This window comes from Carettochelys insculpta, chromosome 6 (genome assembly GCF_033958435.1).
Source record: "Carettochelys insculpta isolate YL-2023 chromosome 6, ASM3395843v1, whole genome shotgun sequence".
NCBI classification, from domain to species: domain Eukaryota; kingdom Metazoa; phylum Chordata; order Testudines; family Carettochelyidae; genus Carettochelys; species Carettochelys insculpta.
The window spans coordinates 28,968,356-28,989,560 of record NC_134142.1 but is presented as its reverse complement, the minus strand read 5'-3'; the positions used below and the strand labels follow the sequence as shown (position 1 = coordinate 28,989,560).

Sequence of the window (21,205 nt, the reverse complement as noted above, 5' to 3'; positions counted from 1 at the left end):
GGACAGAGGACTGGGGGGGTCCGAGAGAGAGTTTGGGTGAAGGAGCGGGTTGTGAGCTGGGACAAAGTATTGAGGTGGATGGCCTGGGAGGTGGTATGGGTGCAGAAGAGGATTCTGGCCTGGGGGAGAGATGTAGGGGCAGGTGCAGGGTTTGAGGAGGAGTTGTGACCTGGGGCTGAGGGGAAGAGGATGCAGAGGGTTAGCGTGGTAACCTGGGCAGGGTACTGGGGTGCAGGGTCTGGGTGGGGGTCCGGGTGCAGGAGAAGATTCTGGCCTGGGGGTGAGGTGTAGGGTCTGGGAGGAAGTTGAGCTGGGGTGCCAAAGGCAGTCTGGGGCTGGGAAGCACTTACCTAACCCGTTCCCAGCCAGCAGCACTCTCAGGAAAGCTTCCCTGCCTGCCAGCAGCCCCAGCCCAATGGCTGTTCCATTTGTCTCTCTGCACTGTGGGGGAAGGCTTTGCACACTAACCCCACCCCCAGCAAAATCTTTCAGCTCCTATCGGCCAGAAGTTACTCAACGGGGACTGAGAAATTGTGCAGCACTGCCTCCACCCCCAGCAAAATCTCTGTTCCCATTTAGGGAAGGAAGGGCTATGGGTCCTTATTTGAGGTTAGAATTTGACCAGCAATACTTAACAGTGACAAGGTCTAAAAACTGCTTAAGAAGCATAAACAGCTCAGGCCTCCTAATCCTCCAGTGCAGTGGGTGCAGTACTGGTAAACACTGCTCCCATTTTACAGACTGGAGTATAGAGAAGTAAAACAGTTTGGCCAGGGTCAAGCAATGAGTTCTTTCTACAATCAGGCTCAGAACCCAGAAACTCTGACTCTCATGATCCTGTGCTAACTGCACGACCAAGCTGAGAGGATGCAAAATAGCTCATCAGAAAACACTCTCCCTTAAGAAGACTGGCCTTTCCCGCAAAGCCAGACCCAGGGACTCACACTAAGCCCAAACAGTGGCCGTCTCCGCAAAGATGGAACTGGAGAGGAGAAATCATTCTCCTCACTCACCTGTGTGGGCACAGAGCTGTTCTATGGTCCACAGCACACCTTCCCACCCTGCCACAGCAGAAATGCACTGATTCAGCTGTTCATAAGCCCTCTAAAACCATAGAATTGGGGGCCTGATTTGCCCCTGAGTGACCTGTACACAAATGAGTGACAGTGGCTAGTTACTATTTGAATTCTATGATGTTGGATAATTTAACTCTTAAACAACCCTATTATTAGCTAACCTAGAACATTACCTGATGGCTGCATCACCTAGTTGAGAAGGCAGCGACCGCTGTAGTGGAGTAGGATTCCTACGGGTTGTCTAGGCTCTGGAACGAGTACCACCCCCTGAGACAAGAGAATGTCATGTTAACAAGCCTCTAAGGGATGGGGGAAAAGCATCTGTCTTGTTTTACTGACCCCTAGGCATGCTCTGTAACACAGGTCCTACATGTACAAAGAAAGTCTGAAGTGAGCAGCTGCAACTGCCATGAATTGTGATGGCGAGTTTAAAAAAAAAATCAAAGAAAGGGTAGCCTGGCACAGTGGTTAAAAACAAGAGATTAGAACAGTCCCTGTAAATCATGGGTTGTCCAACTGGAGGGTCAGGAGCTGTCAGCCCCCATCCCAATAAATCTGCTTCAGTTCTAATATTTATAAAAGTGTTAAATACAAAGAAGTTTATTTAAATGATAAGCGGCGGGGTTGCCTCAGAGGTTTGCTGTGTGAAAGGGGGCAACACAACCAGCAGAGAAGTTTGAGAACCACTGCTTCAAGCGAATGTTTAGAAAGCACGGACGGGCAAAAATCAACCTAATCCCCACTTCCTGTTTTCTTCCCTCCCTTTCCTCCCCTTTACTGTGGTCAATGTTTTGAGGGTGAAAGGCCCCTCTTTGGAGATGTGTTTCTGAGACAGATGCAGTAGAAACCAATTTTTAGACAATGGCATTTTTTTCTTGTTCTGTGGGGGCTGTTTTACAAAGAAATGCTGAGGTCCCCGGAGCCAAGCCCCAAACTCTTCAGCGGATACCTGAAGATCAATGTTTTCTAACCACCGGTCTCATTAGCTAGTATGGGCTGAATCAATTTCTCCTGTAACTTCATTGACCTCAGTGGAATACACCAAGGGTGAATCTGACATCCACGGCCACACCACTAATTGACTCTTCATGAGAATGAGTTACTATTTACAATTTCCAAAAGGTTAAGTGTTAGGAAAATACTGAGACCATATTGTACATTATAGCACCTAATGTTATAAATTAACATGCACATTTCATTTAAAGGCAGAAACCAAGTCACTGTAGAGGCTGTCTTCTGGTCTAATGCAAAACAGCTATTGGCGCTAGAAAGCAACAGATGAAGAGGAAAGCTAATCATGACCTTTCAGAACTGCCCCATCGTGTATGAAGACCAACTTCCCCTTACATTTCCACATTATCTGCAACAAAATTTCTGCCAAGGTCAGAAGACTGATTTTAGGAATGCAGAAACGTCTGCTTAATTCCAACCTCGATAAGCCGGCATTGCAACTCATTCTCAATGTATCAAAGTTAAACGCTTTAAATATTTATCTAGTTGCTATGGCTTTGCCTTGTGCATCAGGCACTTTATCCATCAGACATGACAACTGAATAACAATTTTTTTTTATTCGCTGACACAGGTCAAAAATTCTTCTCATCATACTGTTCCCCCCCCTGCCCTTTTGAGCTCGCTGGAAAATCTGTTATGTAATACTGTGAGTAAATGAATTACTGTCACAGATGGCCTGTAGAGATTTCATACATGCTGCAGTTCATTTATCCAGGAATGAAGAAAAATCCTTGTCTTCCTTGGATATTATCAGTGACAGCAGATCAGACTTTATGAGGCTTCCTTGCACTCCATACTCTATTGACTTCCTAAGATTTTATAACTTATCATTTACCTTTCTGGATTTAAACAAAAAAATCCTAAAAGTGGTATGTTTAGTTTCACAGAGTGAGGGATTTATTGCCACGATCTATAGCAGTGAGATGTTACAGTCCTTTTTTATCTTCCTGTCCAGTTGTGGTGAGCTGCTCAATAACTGAAGTATTCCACCCCAGAAGCAGGTGCATTTCAGCGTGATGAGATTTCACGACACAGGGACATGTTGAGACTTCATTTGTTAATATTTGCAAAATGATTTCGGATCCTCTGATGTAAGATGCTGTAGAAACTGAAAATATATTTGATATTAGGAAAATGGAACCAACTGCATAGGGAGGTTGGGAAAATTCCTTCAGTGAAGGTTCTCAAAGGGAGGTGGGATAGCCATGTGTCTTGGATGGTTTAGCCGCAACGAATCCTGTGGCTTGACAGGGGTTAGCCTAGATGATTCTCGGAGTCCCTTCCAACCCTATGTTTGTATTATTCCATAGTAAATAAAATGACAGATGTCATGAACATGTCCTGATCAGCATAGGCCAGGCTCCCAGTGAAAGATTTGCCTGTTTACAGCCTCACGTCCGGGGTCTTTATTCTCATTTAACACCACCACCCTCCCTCCAAATTCAGCCTGATGATAAGCAGTCCGGAACTGTATATCTGATGTATTTACATGCTTGGGGGAGAAGGGAAGTTCATTCCTGTTGTAACTGCAAAGAGTTCTGTGGGTGTATCCAAGGGGTGACGTTTGACCCAATTTATAAATCACCACATCCACGCTGCACTCCTCTTGCAGGTAGGCCTTGTGAGATGCCTGCTATGAATAAGTTTGAAGATGACACTTTACAAAATTTCAGAGAAAGTTGTATGACAGTGATTGAAGAACAGGAGTCGGAATTGGATTCTATCTCAGAACCTGCTTCTGACTTGAAGCAAATGTTGGGCAGATCACTTTGGCCCATCTTTTCAAAATTTGGTGTCTAAGGTTAGGCTCATTATCCAAATTTTGGCCAGGACCAATGTGCCACTTATTTTTTCCATCCAGGTGCAGAATACATTTTGTTATGTGCACTGAGGCACGTGCGAATGTGCACTGCCAGTAGCAATACACGCTGCAGCTGTGGGTGCTCTGCTAATCAGCTGGGTGGCATTCATCTCTCTCCCAGGTGGCTGCCTGAGCGAGCCGCTTACAAGGAAAACTTGTCTTGACCCCCCGATGGAGTCAATGCAAGTGGACTGCTCTGCCGCTAGGGCACTCCGTACACACTCTGCAGGGAAGTACTATTAGGAAGTCCTTGCAGGTTTGTGGCCTCTGGCACTGAAAAAGTAGCCCGATTTTCAGGGATACCAGACACCCAGAAAACAAATGAGAATACTTTCATTTCGGTGTCCAATTCTGGATTTAGGTCTCTGAGGCTGAAAATGCTGGATTTGTTTTCCCTGTGGCGCAGCTTCCTGTTCTTTTCAAACGGGAATGACACCACTAAGGGGAGCTATGAAATGTAAAGAGTCAATGATGGCAAAGTGCTTTGAGATCCTCTGATGGAAGGTGGTATAAAAGGACAAAGTGTCAGTAATAGCTATTGAATGTCCCAGCCATCACAGCAAAAGGGAGTCTTGTTCATACCTGACAAGCAGTCACCGTCTGCTCCCTGTCTCTGTTTGCACTTCATCGAGTTATCTTTTTTGCAAGCAAAGAAATCCCAGCTGATAAAACAGCACATTCATCATCTGGATGTTCCTGAATCATTTTCTTTATCAATAGTGCAATAAAAATCCCACTTCAATAGCTCATGAAGCTCAATAGCTCCATCTTCCACTAACCTCCCCCACCTTCTGCTCCCCCTTCTCCCCTGAGGACTCACAGCAAGACTGGCAATTAAAATATCCTGCTTGTTCACCCCCAGTGCCAATCAAGGAACATTAAACAAAAAGATTAGTTCTGCTTTTATTTGTTTGTAACATGAAAAGCATGAAATATTTAACAGTGCTGTAATGAATACCAGATGGGGGTAACGTTTTTTTAAGGGCAGTTAACCACCTCTCTTCCACACTGCTCAAACAGCAAGACAAATCAAGCAGCCTATTAGAACAATTTATGAACTTCCACGGAGGGAGTTCTATCAAGAGGTCCACTGCTAGTATAGTGCAACCCAGATAACATCTGTTAGGGTTATTCATTGAAGAGGATTATATTACAATCCTTACTAATACCATGAATGCTACGGTAAAACCGGATGAGACTTCAGTTTCATTCGCTCCAGCAGTGTGTGTTTATCAGAGTGTTTTTCTGCAGATGGAAGCTGAGGCTACATTCATGAAATGTCAAGAAATGGAATCCAGAAAGCTTGAAATATTAACTTAGGGGAAAAAAAAAAGCTCAGTCTCTAATCTCTGCTGGATGCAATGCTCACCTCCTACACATAGCGCTGGTATTACCGCAAGGTGATTTCCATAGAGGGAATATGCATTAAAAATCACTCCCTTGTGACTTCCCAATGTTGGTTTTTATTTCACTAAATATTTATCATTCTGTAATCTTGCTCCATTCTTTCTGATTTAATAGGTTTATAATGATGGTTCTTTTTTCCCTTAGTGTTAGCTAACCATGTCATGAGCATTCAGATCCAAAATTACATCATTATACTGGCAGATTTTTTTGGTTACATTCTAGTAACTGTAAAAAGATAAAGAAGAACTACACATTTTTTGACCATTCTATGAGAACCTTACTGACTATGAGCCACATCCTCAGCTGGTATAAATCAGCCCAGCCCTGTTAACTTTAATGAAGCCCATTTACACCAGTTAAGGATCTGACTTGCTTATTTTTATTCATTGAACTTGCTATCTTTCTACATCATGACCCAAACAGCCTTTGTCCTTTTGCAGTGGGTTAACTATGTACAACAGGTGTTTCTTCAATAATATCCAGACTATATATTTGTAACTGCCTAGCATACTCCAGTGGCCTCTAAAACCATTTACAGTAATTCTCATTGACTGCGTCAACTCCCACTGATCAACTGCAGACGCCACTGCAGCCTGAACTTGGTCAGCCCACTACTCACTCGCCCTTAAAATCCTGTTTTTCTTTTCAAGCCTGTGAAAATCTCACGCATAACTCTCTCCTCCCTTCTAGAAGTAAATTCCCTGCATTATGCATAATATCAGCAACACAGGAAAAGGCTCCTCAGTTTTATTTGGCTGTTTCAAAAACAAAAACCCAAACCAAACTTGGCCTAGCAGAGACCTATAATCATGAAAGGGGCTCCTAGGGGATTGGCCACACAAAACCTATTGGTGCCCCCCTAAATTAATAACCCATAAGGAGCATGATATTGCATAGAGGAAAGCTGTTAGTAAGAGTTGCAGTGTTGTTTGTGTATTGATTTAAGCAGCCAATATAATATATTAATATAATACATAGGTCACCATGACCGGACTGTGCTAAGACCACAGAGCTGTCTCTATGCTTGCATGGTTTCCCCTCTATTGTTATTGGCACCTCTTAAGTTAGCAATCCCAGTTCTCTGCATGACCACTGCACTGCTGTGCTGAAGAGTTTAGCTTGCACAAGTCCAACCTTCTGCCTGCTCCCTAATAACCTCGTGTTCTCCAAAATAAGTAAGGACTATAAAGGGGTCATGAAGCCCTATGTACAGATCACGCAACTTTAGCAGCACCAGGAAAGACAGAGACCATTCCAAAACTTCATCCCAACACAAAACTTTTAGGCCAAATACATAGGGAGGGTTTCCCTACCATCAGAAAATAATTATTCTTCAGAGTTCTTCAACTTTGATGCTTCTGGCAGACTTGGCTTCGTTAGAATTCAGGGAAGAAACTGGCAATTATTTGGTTGCTAAGAATAATTCTGAGTCCACACATACCACAATGGTAGGAGAAATAGGAGTAAAGAGCATAGAATATATCCAGTATAATAATGGTTGTTTTCTTACACGATTAGACTGAGAACTAAACTTTGAGCAGAAGAGGAATTCCCTTCTATCCAATATATTGCATGCATGATTTCTCTCTCATCAGAACAATGAGCAGGGATCATCATCATCTGGGACCCCTGGAGAAGAGTCAAGGTTCTATAGATTTTGCTCTTTCTATAGATCCTATAAAATTCTGTTGCAGGGATATAATTTTCTAGTACATTTGTTAGGATGGTCTTAAAAAGTTGATATTATCTAATAAGCATTATGAGTTTAGGATCAAGTACAGTTTGACCTCTCTAGTTCAGAACCCTCTCATGGCAACATCTGTAATCCAGCATGATTTTAGTCAGCTGAATGACCACTTTTCATGGCTATAGCCAAGTTTCCTCTGGTCCCATGAAGTTTGTTTACGGCTGCCAGTCCCCACTCTCAGCATTCTGTGATGTTATTTAGTGTTAAATTATCCCCAAATTTCTCCTAAGAGCCCAGTAAGCAGTGGAAGTGTTGGTAATGTGCTAGACAATACTGTCCTTCCATGGTCCAGCAAATTCTCTCATTCGGCACCGGTCAGGTCCTGCGGATGCCAGGTGAGAGAGGTTCGATCTGTAGCTGTGTTCAGCACAATCACTTATGTGCTTGCAGTGCGTGAAGATGAGGGGACAGCAGTCCTACCGTGTTCTTCAATTCTCCCAGGATAGCGCAAAGCATACTGATGGAAAGAATTCAAGGCAGAGAAATGAAAACACAGAATCACCCCAGTGTAACTGAGAAGCCCTTAAAAAGAAAATATATTTATTTACTGCATTACAAGTGCAACGTGGACAATTACTTTCCCCTTTAAAAATGTGCAGTAAAATATTCTGATTTTACAGCGCAGTTTAACATACAACATGGTACTTCATAGATAAGAGTGACAAGCATTACAAAACAGTCACATGGCAAGAGTTGTGAGTGATTACTTTCCAGTCCCCTTATCTTTACTGCAGACAGGAAAACCACCTCATATTTTCTCGGTCATCTAATGTTTCAAAACACTGAGGCCTAATTAAGCCAGGTGCTGAGTCCCCAGTGAAGTCCTGCAGGATTAACCTGCACTGGCTGGAGAAATACATGCTTGGTACCAAGTTGTGCAAGTATTTTCTGGGCAACAAGCAAAATTATCCTCTATACAGTACACTGCGAATCATTATTAACAATCTAAGGCTTTATTTTGAGAGATGCTGAACACCTAGACCTCTCACTTACTTTAAAGGCAGCCAGGGTGTCACCGCACTTTTTAAAAAGTAGGCCACTTTTTGTGTACTCTGAAACATTTTCCTTTATGTTTTTATCACTTTCACCTGAGCATGGGACTTTCAGCTGATTTCACGCAGATTCCAGCAACAGAACAAATCCAGAATATATTAAGGGGAATCCACAGTGCACAGCAGAACATATTATTTTTCCAGAAATGCTCAATAACCCACCTCTCTACTTAAAATGCCAGAGGCATTCATTAAGAAAGGGACAAATTCTGTCTCTTGTTCACTTGGCATGTTACCTTATACTTAATAGGCCCAGTTAAATTAATGGGGCGATACTTGCGGAGTAACACACTGCCAAGTCTGAACAAGGATCACAGAAAGTTGTCCCAAAGGGCTAGGGTCTCATTATGGATTCTCCTAAAATTATCAGGTAGGGTTTCTTAGGAAATATTACTTTGGTCATGGATTCTGAGTGAGCCAAATTCATCCCTCTAAGCATGATGGAGTTACACTAAAGATGAACTAAGTCCAAGCATCTTGTCTTTTAAACGTAAGAAAAGCCAGGCTCTTATGATTGAAATTGTAATGTTACACACTGTTGTACACGGGCAGCACCGAGAAGCTGACAGCTTCTTGAGATTTGTCTGGAATGTAAGAGGATATTTTTAAAGACAGGAGTTTCAAAACGACATGGAATTTAGTAAAATGAATGTTTATCTTCCACATACAAAACAACCAGCAGTTTACAAAAATACGCCTGTTAGCAGTCTTTCTGCACCAAATGTGAGTAAAAGATTTGAAAAATTAGCATGACATTTCAAAAGACCACAGTCTTAATAAGAAAATAAACTGGTCCACATTTCCCTGAATAAAGCCAGAAAGGTTAAGTAAAGGTCCAAGACAAGGAGTCTGTCTTGGTCTTGATATCAACTGTGATAACTTGCATGTGCACAAAGACAGCTGTTTGGCTCCAGTACTGTTTACCTTAGCAGAGAGCCTAATTTACTGCAAATGTATTTTAAAACCATACATTACATGACAAAAGTGGAAATGGTCCCTGCAATAGGGGTACTTGTGTTCACACAATGGAAAAGTGACAGCTATCCAGTTATTTACTTCTATCTCTCTCTCACACCCCCACACTCCGTATCCTAAACTTTACACTGTACAGCACATGCGTAAAGTTACTAACACCAACATTAGTATTAGCTACCATAAAAGATGTTCATGCTGTAAGTGCCTTTTACACTTGTTTTCTACTTGGATATTCACATTTACCAGTGGACCTGAGCTGCAAAACTGGGACTTGGGTTCAGATCTAGGTTTCAAACACTTTCGTACGGTAAGGTGCTCAGATCTGGAGTTCTGATCCAGCCCCTTACAGTGACTAGGATCTGAACCTGGACTTGGGTTGTGGATTGTCCCACAGTTCAGTGGTATTCAGGATTAGGGAGCTTGCCGACCTTGTATAAAGTCATGCCCCAGTCACCCCGACTGAGGTGTAGATGCTCAGATGCTGACTTCCAGTTAATCTCTAGCAGCAAGTGGAGACTACAACATATTTACAGATCTTTTAATTATAAAACACCTCAACATTTAGGGCCTAAATAAAGGAAATTCCAGAAAACCAAGTTGTTCTTATTCAATGCTTTGGGAGAATACATGGAATGTAAGGGTAAATCCCCCAGCTGTACTTTCTTTTTTATTGTTTTTGATCATGTACAGTGGGGCCGACAGATGGGAAAAGTGGGAGAAGGGCCGGGCTCGGCACCCCAGAATGGCAGAAGAGGCGGGGCACAGGGCAGTCAGTCACAGTCTAGGCGTCCGGCTCCTACTGCAACGTCCCTCTTTGCTCCTCCGCCACCAGTCAGCACGCCCAGTAATGTGCGTTGGCTACCTTTTCAATGAACGCTTCTAATGGCTCTTAGCAAACTACCTTGCACTTTTTCCTACAATTAAAGGTGTTGGTGTGGATGTGTGCATGGGAGAAGGGGGGTAATGAAAGTAAGCAATATGGAGTGTAAGTGAAATGGCAAAGGCCCACAAACTCCTCAGGTGAGTCTACACTAGGAACTAACTTCAAAGTTAGGCACTACATCAAAGTAACCAGCAGAGAGTCTACACACATTTTCCCTTCAACTTTGAAGTGAGGGAGCCCAAATTCAAAGTCCTTACTCCTTAACTTTGAAGTAGAGTGTATGTAGACTTGTTACTTCGAAGTAAGCAACTTCAAGTTATTTTTGTAGTGTAGACACAGCCCTTATGACCTAGCTCTGTGAACTCAACTGGATAACACTGCTAACAGCTTCCAGAAGTGAGGACAGGTGTTGGGCAAAAGATTTGCACCCTCTGGCAAACAATAACGCAACATCCATTCTTAGTAGCTTTTCAATATGAATGAGATTGTCAGTCTTACGAAAGGCAATGTCAGAGCATTTTCACACACACACACTATATTACCCCTGCAAATGTTTCATGTAGGTCCAGTGCGCCCAAGTTAACAAATGAGGAAAAAGTAAACTGCAGAAAATACAGCTGTGAAGTTTTACAGATGGAAACCACTCTCAAGAAACTATCCACGGAACTAAGAGATCACAAGCTAACATACAAGGAACAAAAAGAAATGATGACAGCCATGGTTAGTCACAGCATCAGTGTACCAGAACCAGCTGGTGAGGTCATTATCCAAGTCAAAATTCATTTTGGACTTTCAGTAAAATACACACGCAATAGGACGTGGAGATGTGGAATTCAAACATAAGAATAAACCATGCAAAAAGCTGCATAAACACCAACACATGACTCTCAGGCAAAACTCTTAGGCTCTGTCTACACAGCCTGGGTAGGGACAGACACACTAGTGGGGCTTGGGCTAGCACATTAAAAACAGCAGTGAGGATGTTGCGCCTCTGGGAGAGAATTGTATTATGCACCCTGACCTCTGATCCAGAGAGGGACCAGAGGGACCTGGGAGGAGGGACCATGGGAACCCAAGCTGTAACGTCCATGCTGCTACTTTAATTGAGTGCCAAGCTGAAACCAGGCTAGTGTGACTCTGTCTCCCCAGGCTGGGGCACTTGTTCCAAGATGCAGGTAGACGTATCTTTAATGATCTTGATCTGGTACAAAAGCTTATGCTCCAAAATGTGTTTGTCTATAAGGTGCCACAGGACTTCTTGGGAAGAGGGAAGACTGAAAGAACTGGGCTTGTTTAGTTTAGAAGAGAGAAGATTCAGAGGGGACATGATAGCGGTGTTCAAGTACCTCAAAGAGGGTTAAAAAGAGGAGGGAGCAAAATTGTTCTCCTTAGCCTCTGGGGATAGGCCAAGGAGCAATGGACTTAAACTGAAGCAAGGGAGGTCTAGATTAGACATTAGGAAAATCTTCCTAATGGTCAGGGTGGTAAACACTGGAATAAGTTACCTAGGGAGGTTGTGGAATCTCCATCGCTGAAGATATTTAAGAGCAGGTTAGACAGACATCTATGAGGGATGATCTAGATAGTGTTTGGTCCTGCCAAGAGGGCATGGAACTGGACTCGATGACCTCCTGAGGTCCCTTCCAGTTCTTGTGTTCTCTGATTCTATGATTATTAGTTAAATGCTTTCTGATCTGGATAAGATACAAATATTCTAGTGTGAAAGGCAGATTAGAGAGAGGACAAGACATACCAGGACATCCAGAGATCACACTGAGATCAGAATAACTTAAACATGTATGAAAATAAAGTTCTAAGATGGGTGGTGTTTGAGAGGATTGTGGCGGAAGTGGTCTGTAAAGGGGATGTGAAAGAGAAAAGTGGGAGGACATAGTACTCTGGGGTTGGGAGGCTGTTCAACACGTGGAGTGGCAAGAAAATAGGTAGGGAGGAGAGAGCTAGTCTTGACAAAGCCAGTGAGACAAGGATTTATTGGCACAGGGAAAGGCTGTTAAGGAACTAAGTCCGAGATGTAGACTTAGACAGAGTTGTGCAGGCTGTGGAGATAAGGGGGAACCATCGAAACAACACAGAGTAGGAAATATCCAAAGAATGTCAGTGATTGGCAGGTGAGGAAGACAAGTTTAAAAGCTGAACTGTGGACAGACTGGAGGGTACAATTATGGGAGCAGAGGAGGGTGGACAGGAGAAGGATGCAGTAAACAAAGCAAGAAATAGTTAGTGACAGGGAGATAGCCGTGTTAGTCTGTATTCTATCAAAACAAAAAAGCAGTCCAGTAGCACTTTAAAGACTAACAAAATAATTTATTGGGTGATAAGCTTTCGTGGGACAGACCCACTTCTTCAGACCATAGCCATACCAGAACAGACTCAATATATAAAGCACAGAGGTCCAAAAATTGTTTTCAAGGTTGATAAATCAAAAGAGTAGAAAGGCGGCATCAGCGGAGTGTGGGGTGGGGAAGTCAAGAGTCAGATAAAACGAAGTATGTAAAAGAGTCCTTTTAATGGGCCAGGTAATTGCTGTCCCAGTTCAAACCACATGTTAATGTGTCGAATTTGAATATAAATGAGAGTTCTGAGTACTGTCTCTGTAAACGATTGCCATCCTTCTGCTCTTCTGATTTGCCAACCTTGACAACAATTCTTCTGATTTGTTAACCCTGATAACAATTTTGGACCTCTGTGGCTCCATATATTGAGTCTGTTCTGGTATGGCTGTGATCTGAAGAAGTGGGTCTGTCCCACGAAAGCTCATCACCTAATAAATGATTTTGTTAGTCTTTAAAGTGGAAATTGACTGCTTTTTTGTTTTGATAGAGATAGTTAGGTCGCTGACAAGTCATCAGGCCCAGAAGGAAAGGTCATACTTTAGTTACACCAGTGGGTGAAGAATTAATATTAGAGCAGGCTCAGAGAAGGGTGATAGGAATGACCAAGGGCATGGAAAAACTCATATTTCAACACACATCAAAAAGACTGGGAATGTTCACTTTAGAAAGGAGACAAATCAGAGGGACTATGATAAATGCATTTAAAAAATCCCCAACAGTCTAGAGGAGGTGGGCCAAGAGCTAACGCACAGACAAGGGACAGTCAACAAAAATGAAATCTGTCCAATGCAAAAGGGATAAAAGTAAACACCTTCTCAGAAAACTCGTAATGACACTGGGAATCACTGCCACTTGCTGCTATAGAGGCCAAACATTCAGCAGGACTCAGAGAGGAACTGAGCATTTCCATAGATAACAAAAGTATCAAGATTTATAACAGTTAATGTGAACAAGGATTTTGAAAATGATAAACTTGCTTTATGAATACAGACAATTTCTAATTATTAGGGATTGGACAAAGACTTATTGAGCACACGGTGCCTCTGCCAGAGAGACTATAGGATAAAACGGAACTCGAATTTGATCCACAGTGCTAATTCCTATATTCCTGTGTTTGAGCCCCTAGGAACTATCTGCCTTTGAAGATGCAATCTCTCCTGCCACCTCCAGTGGGGTCTTGCACCTCCTGTAACACAGCTCAGGCCTCCAGTGGTATAACAGAGCCCTCTTTGTGAGACGGCCTACAACTACCTATTCTGGCATCTACTAAAGTAAATTAGTAACAGTGGTTTGCTTGTGAACTATATTGTTATTATACTGGTGCCATTTAGGCTACCAGTTGTGCTGACATATTCCTGATAAACCTTATTCGTCAGGGGATGCTGATAACTCTTTTAAAAACACATGGTTTGGTTTTCAGTTAGACAGACCAAAGAACTTAAAAAAATATATACACCACACTGTATGCTACCTTCTTAAATCACATTTGGTATTTTGGGGAAGCTGTAATGGTTCAGGTTCTTGGATTTGTTTTAATATTGTACAAGTGCAAAACGAATAAAGAAATAGATGTCTGTGTAACGCAAAGTTCAGTGATTAGAATAAGCACGATTACGTCCACGACATGACCAAGTTTCTCTCAGTTACAGTTAAGTATGGTAAAAATGCTAAAACTGGTTACTGCATGGATCATGGGGTTTGTGCAAAGTTAGCTACAGGTTTTTCTTAGCAGGCAGAATTCAGAGAATTGTCAAGCACCCACAGCTGGATTAACAACAGCGAACTGTAAGAGATGCCTGGCTCCACGAAGTAGGAAGAACTTGTCTGACTCCCTGCAGTGACCTCAGAAGGAGCCCTTGCATTTTGTAGGGTACATGTGTTTTCAGCTGCAGAATAGGAACGAAGCTAATGGCCAGTAAAGTCTCCAAAAGTCACTATTACAGCCAATATAAGATAACATATAACCCCAAATCCATGGATGATTTCAGTCAGAGGTGGAAATAAATACATCTCCACTAGAGTCAAAATAAATATCAAATGTGAAAAGAATGTTGTTGCTACTTAATTTTAGTCCTTAACTATTATCTGGCAATTCCCAAGATTCCCAAGCAGCAAGAAAGACTTTTCCATGCAACCCATTGGTTTACTTTATTCCATTTGCTCCTTTTTATTTATTTGTACAAGGGAGTGTTTAAGCCCTGTCTCCTCTCAAAGTGCTCGTGTAAGTCTCCTTCAAACTAATGGGAGATCCATGCTCACACCGTGTACAAAGTATTTAAGGTTCTAGACACGATGAAGCTGAGTAAATTCGTGAGATCCCAGAGCACAAGTATGTAACAGAGCTGATACCTATTTTATCTAAAGGAGCACTATATGGATACTTGCAGTACCATAGTCACTTTTTGAAGAGACTGGTTCTTTTCTGAGGACCTTAATCAACTCCAGTGCTAAAGGATTAAGTTTAGCTGAATAGTGATTCCAAGCACCCTGCAATTTATGCAAAAAAATTCAGCATATTGATTAATGAGTGGTTTTATTAATTAGATTAGTAGCTTTATTTTAAGCCAAAAATGCTTGGCTACAGTAGATGGGAGAGCCAGGCAAATAAGCAATTATGTAGCTTAGAGATCGTGATAGCTCTGCAGTCTGTGTTATCAGGAGAAGATGGCTTTTTGTGTGTGTTCTTAGAATATTTTTCTTCAAAAGGGTACAGAAGAGAGGTTTGTACGAACAGAATTTAATACAATCCAACTTGTTGGTTGGAATCAGAAAATATTCTATAAATCGGTACACAGCATAATAGCAATTTTCTACCTCATTCTACTGCAGCCAGGGGAAAAAAAACTGTTGAAAGTGTCTGGCTACAGAATCAATTACAATTCATAAATTAGACTGAGGTTTTTTCCCAAATGCTTGGGCTGAAGTCTGAGCTTGTAGTGCAGGGAGAACCTATAAACTTCCAAGTATAAGTAGTTGTGTGCAGAATTTGGCCCTTCAAACAACACATGACATCTTGTATGCTAAAGAATTTTGGTGCATTCAACTTTGCAGTCACCAAAACATTAACTTGTAACTACAAAGTGAATTTGCATGCAGCCTGAGTAGTCAAGGGTTGGTCTGATTTGCATGTGCAAACAGTTCTCAAGTTCAAGTGTATTTAATTTAAGGGCTAGTGCTTTTCTTGAAGGTGCTCTGACCCTGGAGTAGTTGAGTAGAGTACAGGTCAGGTAGAATGAGCAAACGTACGATGTCTATCTATTGCCAGGCAAGTCACAACCAAGTACTCATTCCATACTCTTGTCTGTCTGAATCCGAAGCCAAATTGTGCTGTGTCCAGGTTATTGATCTATGTTGTAAACAGAGTTGTGTCACTGTCTGATTTTTTCAGGATCACGGGTCAACCCTTCCCTACTTCTTCCCCCATCACCCTTCTCCGAAAAAAGACATTTCAGGTTTACCCAAAGCAAAAATTCTTTTACATTTTCAGCAAACCAAACATACTGAAGAAAACACATTTAGATAAAATGGGGGGGGGCATTTAAAACAAGAATATTTATATTTTTTAAAGTAAAATTCAAAATGGAAAGTTGTTTTGAATCAAAAAGGCAAAATGCTTCAATTCAAAATACCAAATGAAATATATTGACATTTTCAAAACAATTTTTTGTTATTTTCTACTGACGCAGTTACGTGAAACCAACACATATTCATGAAAAAGCATCAGTCAGAAAGTTTTACCCAGCTCTAGTCACAGATCAAATTCAACATTTTATAAAAGTCAGTGCAAGAAAAATAGTGGGCAAAAACACAGACATAAAAATCTGTATCTAAAGCTCGTGAGACACCCCCTCCTCCAAACAACATCCATACCACAGAGAACCTGATTTACATCCTTCTTACAAAAATGGAAGCTGGCAGTAACTCCACTAAGATCAGTGAAGTTATACCAGCATAAAACTGGAGTAAGAGAGACATCAGGGCCTAGTGTGTGACCTGATTTCCATTAAAAACAGAAAGATTCACCTCAGCTAGGATGTATTTGCATTGCTTACTTTGTTTTAAAAAACTGATGTGCCTGTGACTGCCAGTGAAAAACTCCAAGACTTAAGGCAGAGATGTTAAAGAATAAATTCAATGCGAAACCCCAGCAGCAAAAATGTGGTTCTAATTTAGAATTTTTTTAAACCTGCCACAACACTGAAACTTAAAGATGATGTGGAAGTTATTGATGTAAGATCTTCTGTATGGAAATAATTTCTTTAATGTCCCCTACGTTGGTGTTACCAATGTTTGTAAAATCCATGGCTAAACTCAAAACAATCTAGACCAGAAAAGGCCAGTGCCCAGAAACTCTTGGGAGGTTCTGCAATTTTCATGAAGAAAAACCCTGACCATTTCCTCCTTGATCTTCACCTTAACTAACTGTCTCCACTTCTTATAGTTTTTTTTTCCTCTCCTGCCTTCCATATGGTTTCACTTCATTTACTGGCCACAAGAGCCCTCAAAGAAGAGGAATAGTAACAGAGAGATAGCCGTGCTATTCTGTATACTATTAAAACAAAAAAGCAGTCCAGTGGCACTTTAAAGAGTAACAAAATTTTGTTAGTCTTTAAAGTGCTACTAGATCGCTTTTTTTTTGTTTTGAAAGAAGAGGAATGTGTCTAATACTACAAACTCTGACACATCTCTCTCTTGCCCCATCCCTCTTCTGGTTCTTTGCAAACACTGAGCCGGTTCTGAGAGCGAGGTGTGAGAAGCATATGGGTCAGAGTTTAGAGGATTAAATCCTTGCTACACAGAGTAGAATTTGCACAGCTCTTGAGAGCTGGCTAACTGGGGGAGAGGAGGATGTCTCTCTCTTCTCTGCTGGAAATAACAGTTGCAAAGAAGGAATTCATTTGCTGCATCACTTGTAAATTATAGCTCCTTTCCATCTGTCTCCTTTGCGAAGGAGGACACAGCTTGATGCCTTCCTTTTCTTCCTGTTTATATTTAAACCCCTTATTTGTCTCTCACAGTTTCCTCTGCTTGTCACCTTTTTGCTTTAAGTCACCTGTCTCCTCTCCTAGCTCTGAACTGCCAGCTTTTAATCCTCATCACTTCAGAGCCTCCTCTGCTCTTCCTTCTGCTGCATTCCCCACACCCTCGGCCCTGCCTACTCTTGTATGTGTCTTTCTAATGTCCTATAGTTACACTGACTGGTACGTGTACAAAAATAACGCTTTCCTTTTTGAGAAAGGAATTTTAAAATTTCAATTGCCTTTTTCATCAGAATTCCTCAAGCTGAAACTTTCTAACCAGCTCTAGCAGAGACCTAGCTCCAGTGCAAATTGGCCATCAGCAGTGGAGGGCAATCTGAGTGGGGTTAAACAACATGTTTGTTAAAAAATTAGCACCCTCTCTGTACTAGAGTTCCCACTGCCGTTGCTGACCCTGTTGTCACTACAGCTGCAAGAAGCAGGAAGAAAACTGTGTAGGCTAGCTCTTAACAGTGCAAGGAAACATCTCCTCACAGAAATGCTAGTGGTCCCTCCACCAGGACATCTGAAATTAGACTGGCCAATGTACAATGGGAAATAATTCTGCAAAGGCCTGGTGGTTGACTAGATCAGTGGTTTTCATCCCCTGTTTGGTGAACCACTGAGGGTCTGCAGAATACAACTAAGGCCCTGCAAAAGGTTGCTAATACCATTAGAACATTGTATCAGGGGGTAGCTGTGTTAGTCTGCATCCGTGAAAACAATGAGAAGTGCTGTGGCACCATATAGACTAACAGATTTTTTGAAGCATCTGCTTTCGTGGGGAAAGACCTGCTTCATCAGATGCATGTCATTAGAACATTGGTTTTCAACCGGTTGTCCATGTGAACAAAAGGGGTCTGCACCTCCATTCCAAGTTTTTTACGGTTCAGCAAATAAAAAAACGGTTGAAAACCACTGGATTAGATAGGTTCTTTTTCCACATTCTTCTATTCTGCCTTTCATACATTGTTTTTTCAAACCTTATTTTTTTTCTCCCATCTCCCAACTCTAGCTGTACCCACCCTCTTCCCTCTGCCCCCAGATATGGCTTCTTCCCCCCTTCTATTTAGTGCACCTCATCACCTCCTCCCTTATATGCTTGTATGCTACCTGCCCTCTCTTAACCACCATTTTAAAAGACGACTTTGGGGGACTCTTAGATCTAAACTTTGTTGTTTCAGCATTTCACAGGACGCAGAGGTAACACACAACACACAGTCAGCATTGTGGAACTGCTGGAGGATGCTGTGAAGGCCAAGACCATAAAAATGTTAAAAAAAACAAACAAACAACTACATAAGTTCATGGAGGATAGGTTCCTCAATTGCTATTAGCCAGGATGAGCAGTGATGGTGTCTCTAGCTTCCCTTTTCCCAGAAGCTGGGAATGGGTACCTGGTGATGGATTGCCTGATTATTACCTGTTCTGTTCATTCCTCTGGAGCACTTTGCCTTGGCCACTGTTGGAAAACAGGACACTGGGCTAAAGGGACCTTTAGTCTGGGCCATTCTTATGTTCTAAGTTATCCCTATTATACTTAAAGGAATTGATCTGTAGTTAGTGCACAATTTATATCAAACAATATAACACATGTAACTATGAGCCCTATTCAACCTTCTACTTTGGAACAGAAGATACATTTATTACAAGAGGGAACTGAAGTTTTGCCTGCATTGTAGAATGTGACAGGATGTAATTAACCTCCTGTATGCTTTATGGTACAAAAAAGTCTCAACTGCAGCTATATAATAACTTGTAACCAATACAGAACTGATACTATTTTGGAACTTGTTAGAAGAGAGACAAAAGAGTCAGTTGCTGCCACCTAGAATTCAAATTACACTCAAAGAAATAGCCAGGCTAGGAAAAAGTAACTAAGACTTTTTGATGGACAGTTTGATCACTATGGGTCTGAGGATAAAAATGAACACAATAAAAGGAAAGTGCCACCAAGTATTTTAAACAGATCTTTCCCCCACTACTGGACACAATGCAAGCTCCAGTTAGGTAAAACATCACCATGAAATGGTTGTTGCATCATAATAATGCTGTGAACTGCCTTTACATTAACAAGAGTACTGAATGCATGCATTTGGGTTAATAAAAAGAAGAGATGATGAAAACAGGAACAAGACCAGGTTAAATTATGACAATTCTGAGCGTCTCAGACCTCAGACTTTCTAAAAACTGTAGTATAATCATGCTTGATGCAATTATACCACCTCAGATTTTGTCAGCAAACTATTGGCATAACAGCACCTTCTAGAAAGGAATCATGTTTATGGATGCAATTTGTCAACATATTTCTATGCTATGACCATTTTGTATGAAGAGGTTGATAAGCTATAGTCCACTGTCCAGACCAAGGGGCCAACCCCTGAGCAATGCAAAAAGAATTCACGCGGATGATCTTTATAATTTAACAGAGGGACAAGATCATATTTTTTCCTCTTGTGAAGTTCACTGGTACACAGAACTTTGTACACTGAGCTGCACAACATAAAATAAAGATTACAATTTGGTTCCAAAATTATTTCAGTAGAGTGAGGTTTGGAAAAATGCCCCCTTATTTTCAACTTTCCTTGCCCAGTTCTACCTCTCTAACTTCAGATGTGACCAAAGACAAAGCATCAGAAAAAAATGGTAGGCTGTCACAGACAGTATTTGAATACACTGTAGGCCTGGTCTCTCACACACTGACTTCAGTGGGACTTTTTGCATTGGAATCAGTGGTGACTGGATCAAGCAACAGAAAAACTAGCTATTGATCCTAAACAAAAACTTCTTTTGCTAAGGCTGAATGGTTAACACCATATTTAAACATGATTCCATTTAAACAACAAGGACTCAGTTTTTTAAAGTATCTGCTATTCATTAGTGAACAAAGGCAGAAGCAAAAACATTGAAGGATTAGACCAAAATAGTGGAGTTTACAGTTATATATATATATATATATACACACACACACACACACACTATATATATATATATATATATACACACACACACTCATATAAATATATTCATATAATGTTGTAAAAATATTCATTTAGCTCTAAATGTTAATACCTGATTTATATGCACTAACGCTATGCTGCATGGATCTGACCATGGTTCCAGTCAATTGGGCGGCAGCGTTAAAAGTCTTAGATTTAGAGGACTAGTGATAGTCAAGACACCAAGGAAAAAACAACCTAGGTGCCTAAGCTGATCACCTCTTGCCATGTGCTTGTAGAGGAGTTAAGTTGGAGGAGGGCCTTCATATCTCAGCATCAGGTTGAAGGAGCGAGCAAAGTTGTTGGCAAGCTTGCAGCTTTGGGTCTCCTCCACCAGAGGCAGCAGAAACGCCAGGAGCAGCAAGAACAGCAGGAGTATCTGCAGTGGTAGGGCTGCCCAGCACACGCGGTACAGGAAAGAACACATCCTCCCTGGACGTCTCTAAAAAACACAAAACAAATAGAAATGAAGGATTCATTGAGCATATGAACAAGAAAAATGACAATAACTGGGGGAGGTGGGATAGACAGGGAGGAAAGACACCGCAAATACCTCCTAGAGTAAGTGAAAAAGGAGACGGAAAAGACCTTTTATCTCTTCTTGTCCTGTGCAACACTGAAGCATTTTCTGCACAGTTTGACTGATTTAAGTGATGGCACTTGAACTACTTCTCTTAGGCTCTTCCATGGTCTAGCAGACCTCAGTGCTAAGAATTATTTTACTGAGAATTATTACGTGCCTTCAGTGGAGGCAATGATCCTTAACATCAGGTTTCTGAGTACCAAGAAATTATAAATGCTCTAATGCCCACACCAAACTG

General features: G+C 41.5%; 1 protein-coding gene across 1 annotated transcript in view; it reads right to left on the bottom strand.

Annotated features, from left to right (window-relative positions):
• Positions 1-1,261: 1,261 nt before the first annotated feature.
• SYNE3 (spectrin repeat containing nuclear envelope family member 3) overlaps positions 1,262-21,205 on the bottom strand; it is a 120,331-nt gene continuing 100,387 nt past the window's right edge. Inside the window, exons 18-19 of the mRNA XM_074996562.1 lie at positions 20,604-20,826; positions 1,262-1,343 (exon numbers count right to left, since the gene is read on the bottom strand). Of these exons, the coding sequence (XP_074852663.1) occupies positions 20,629-20,826 (198 nt within the window). The 3' untranslated portion in view covers positions 1,262-1,343; positions 20,604-20,628. The remainder of the gene's footprint in view (positions 1,344-20,603; positions 20,827-21,205) is intronic.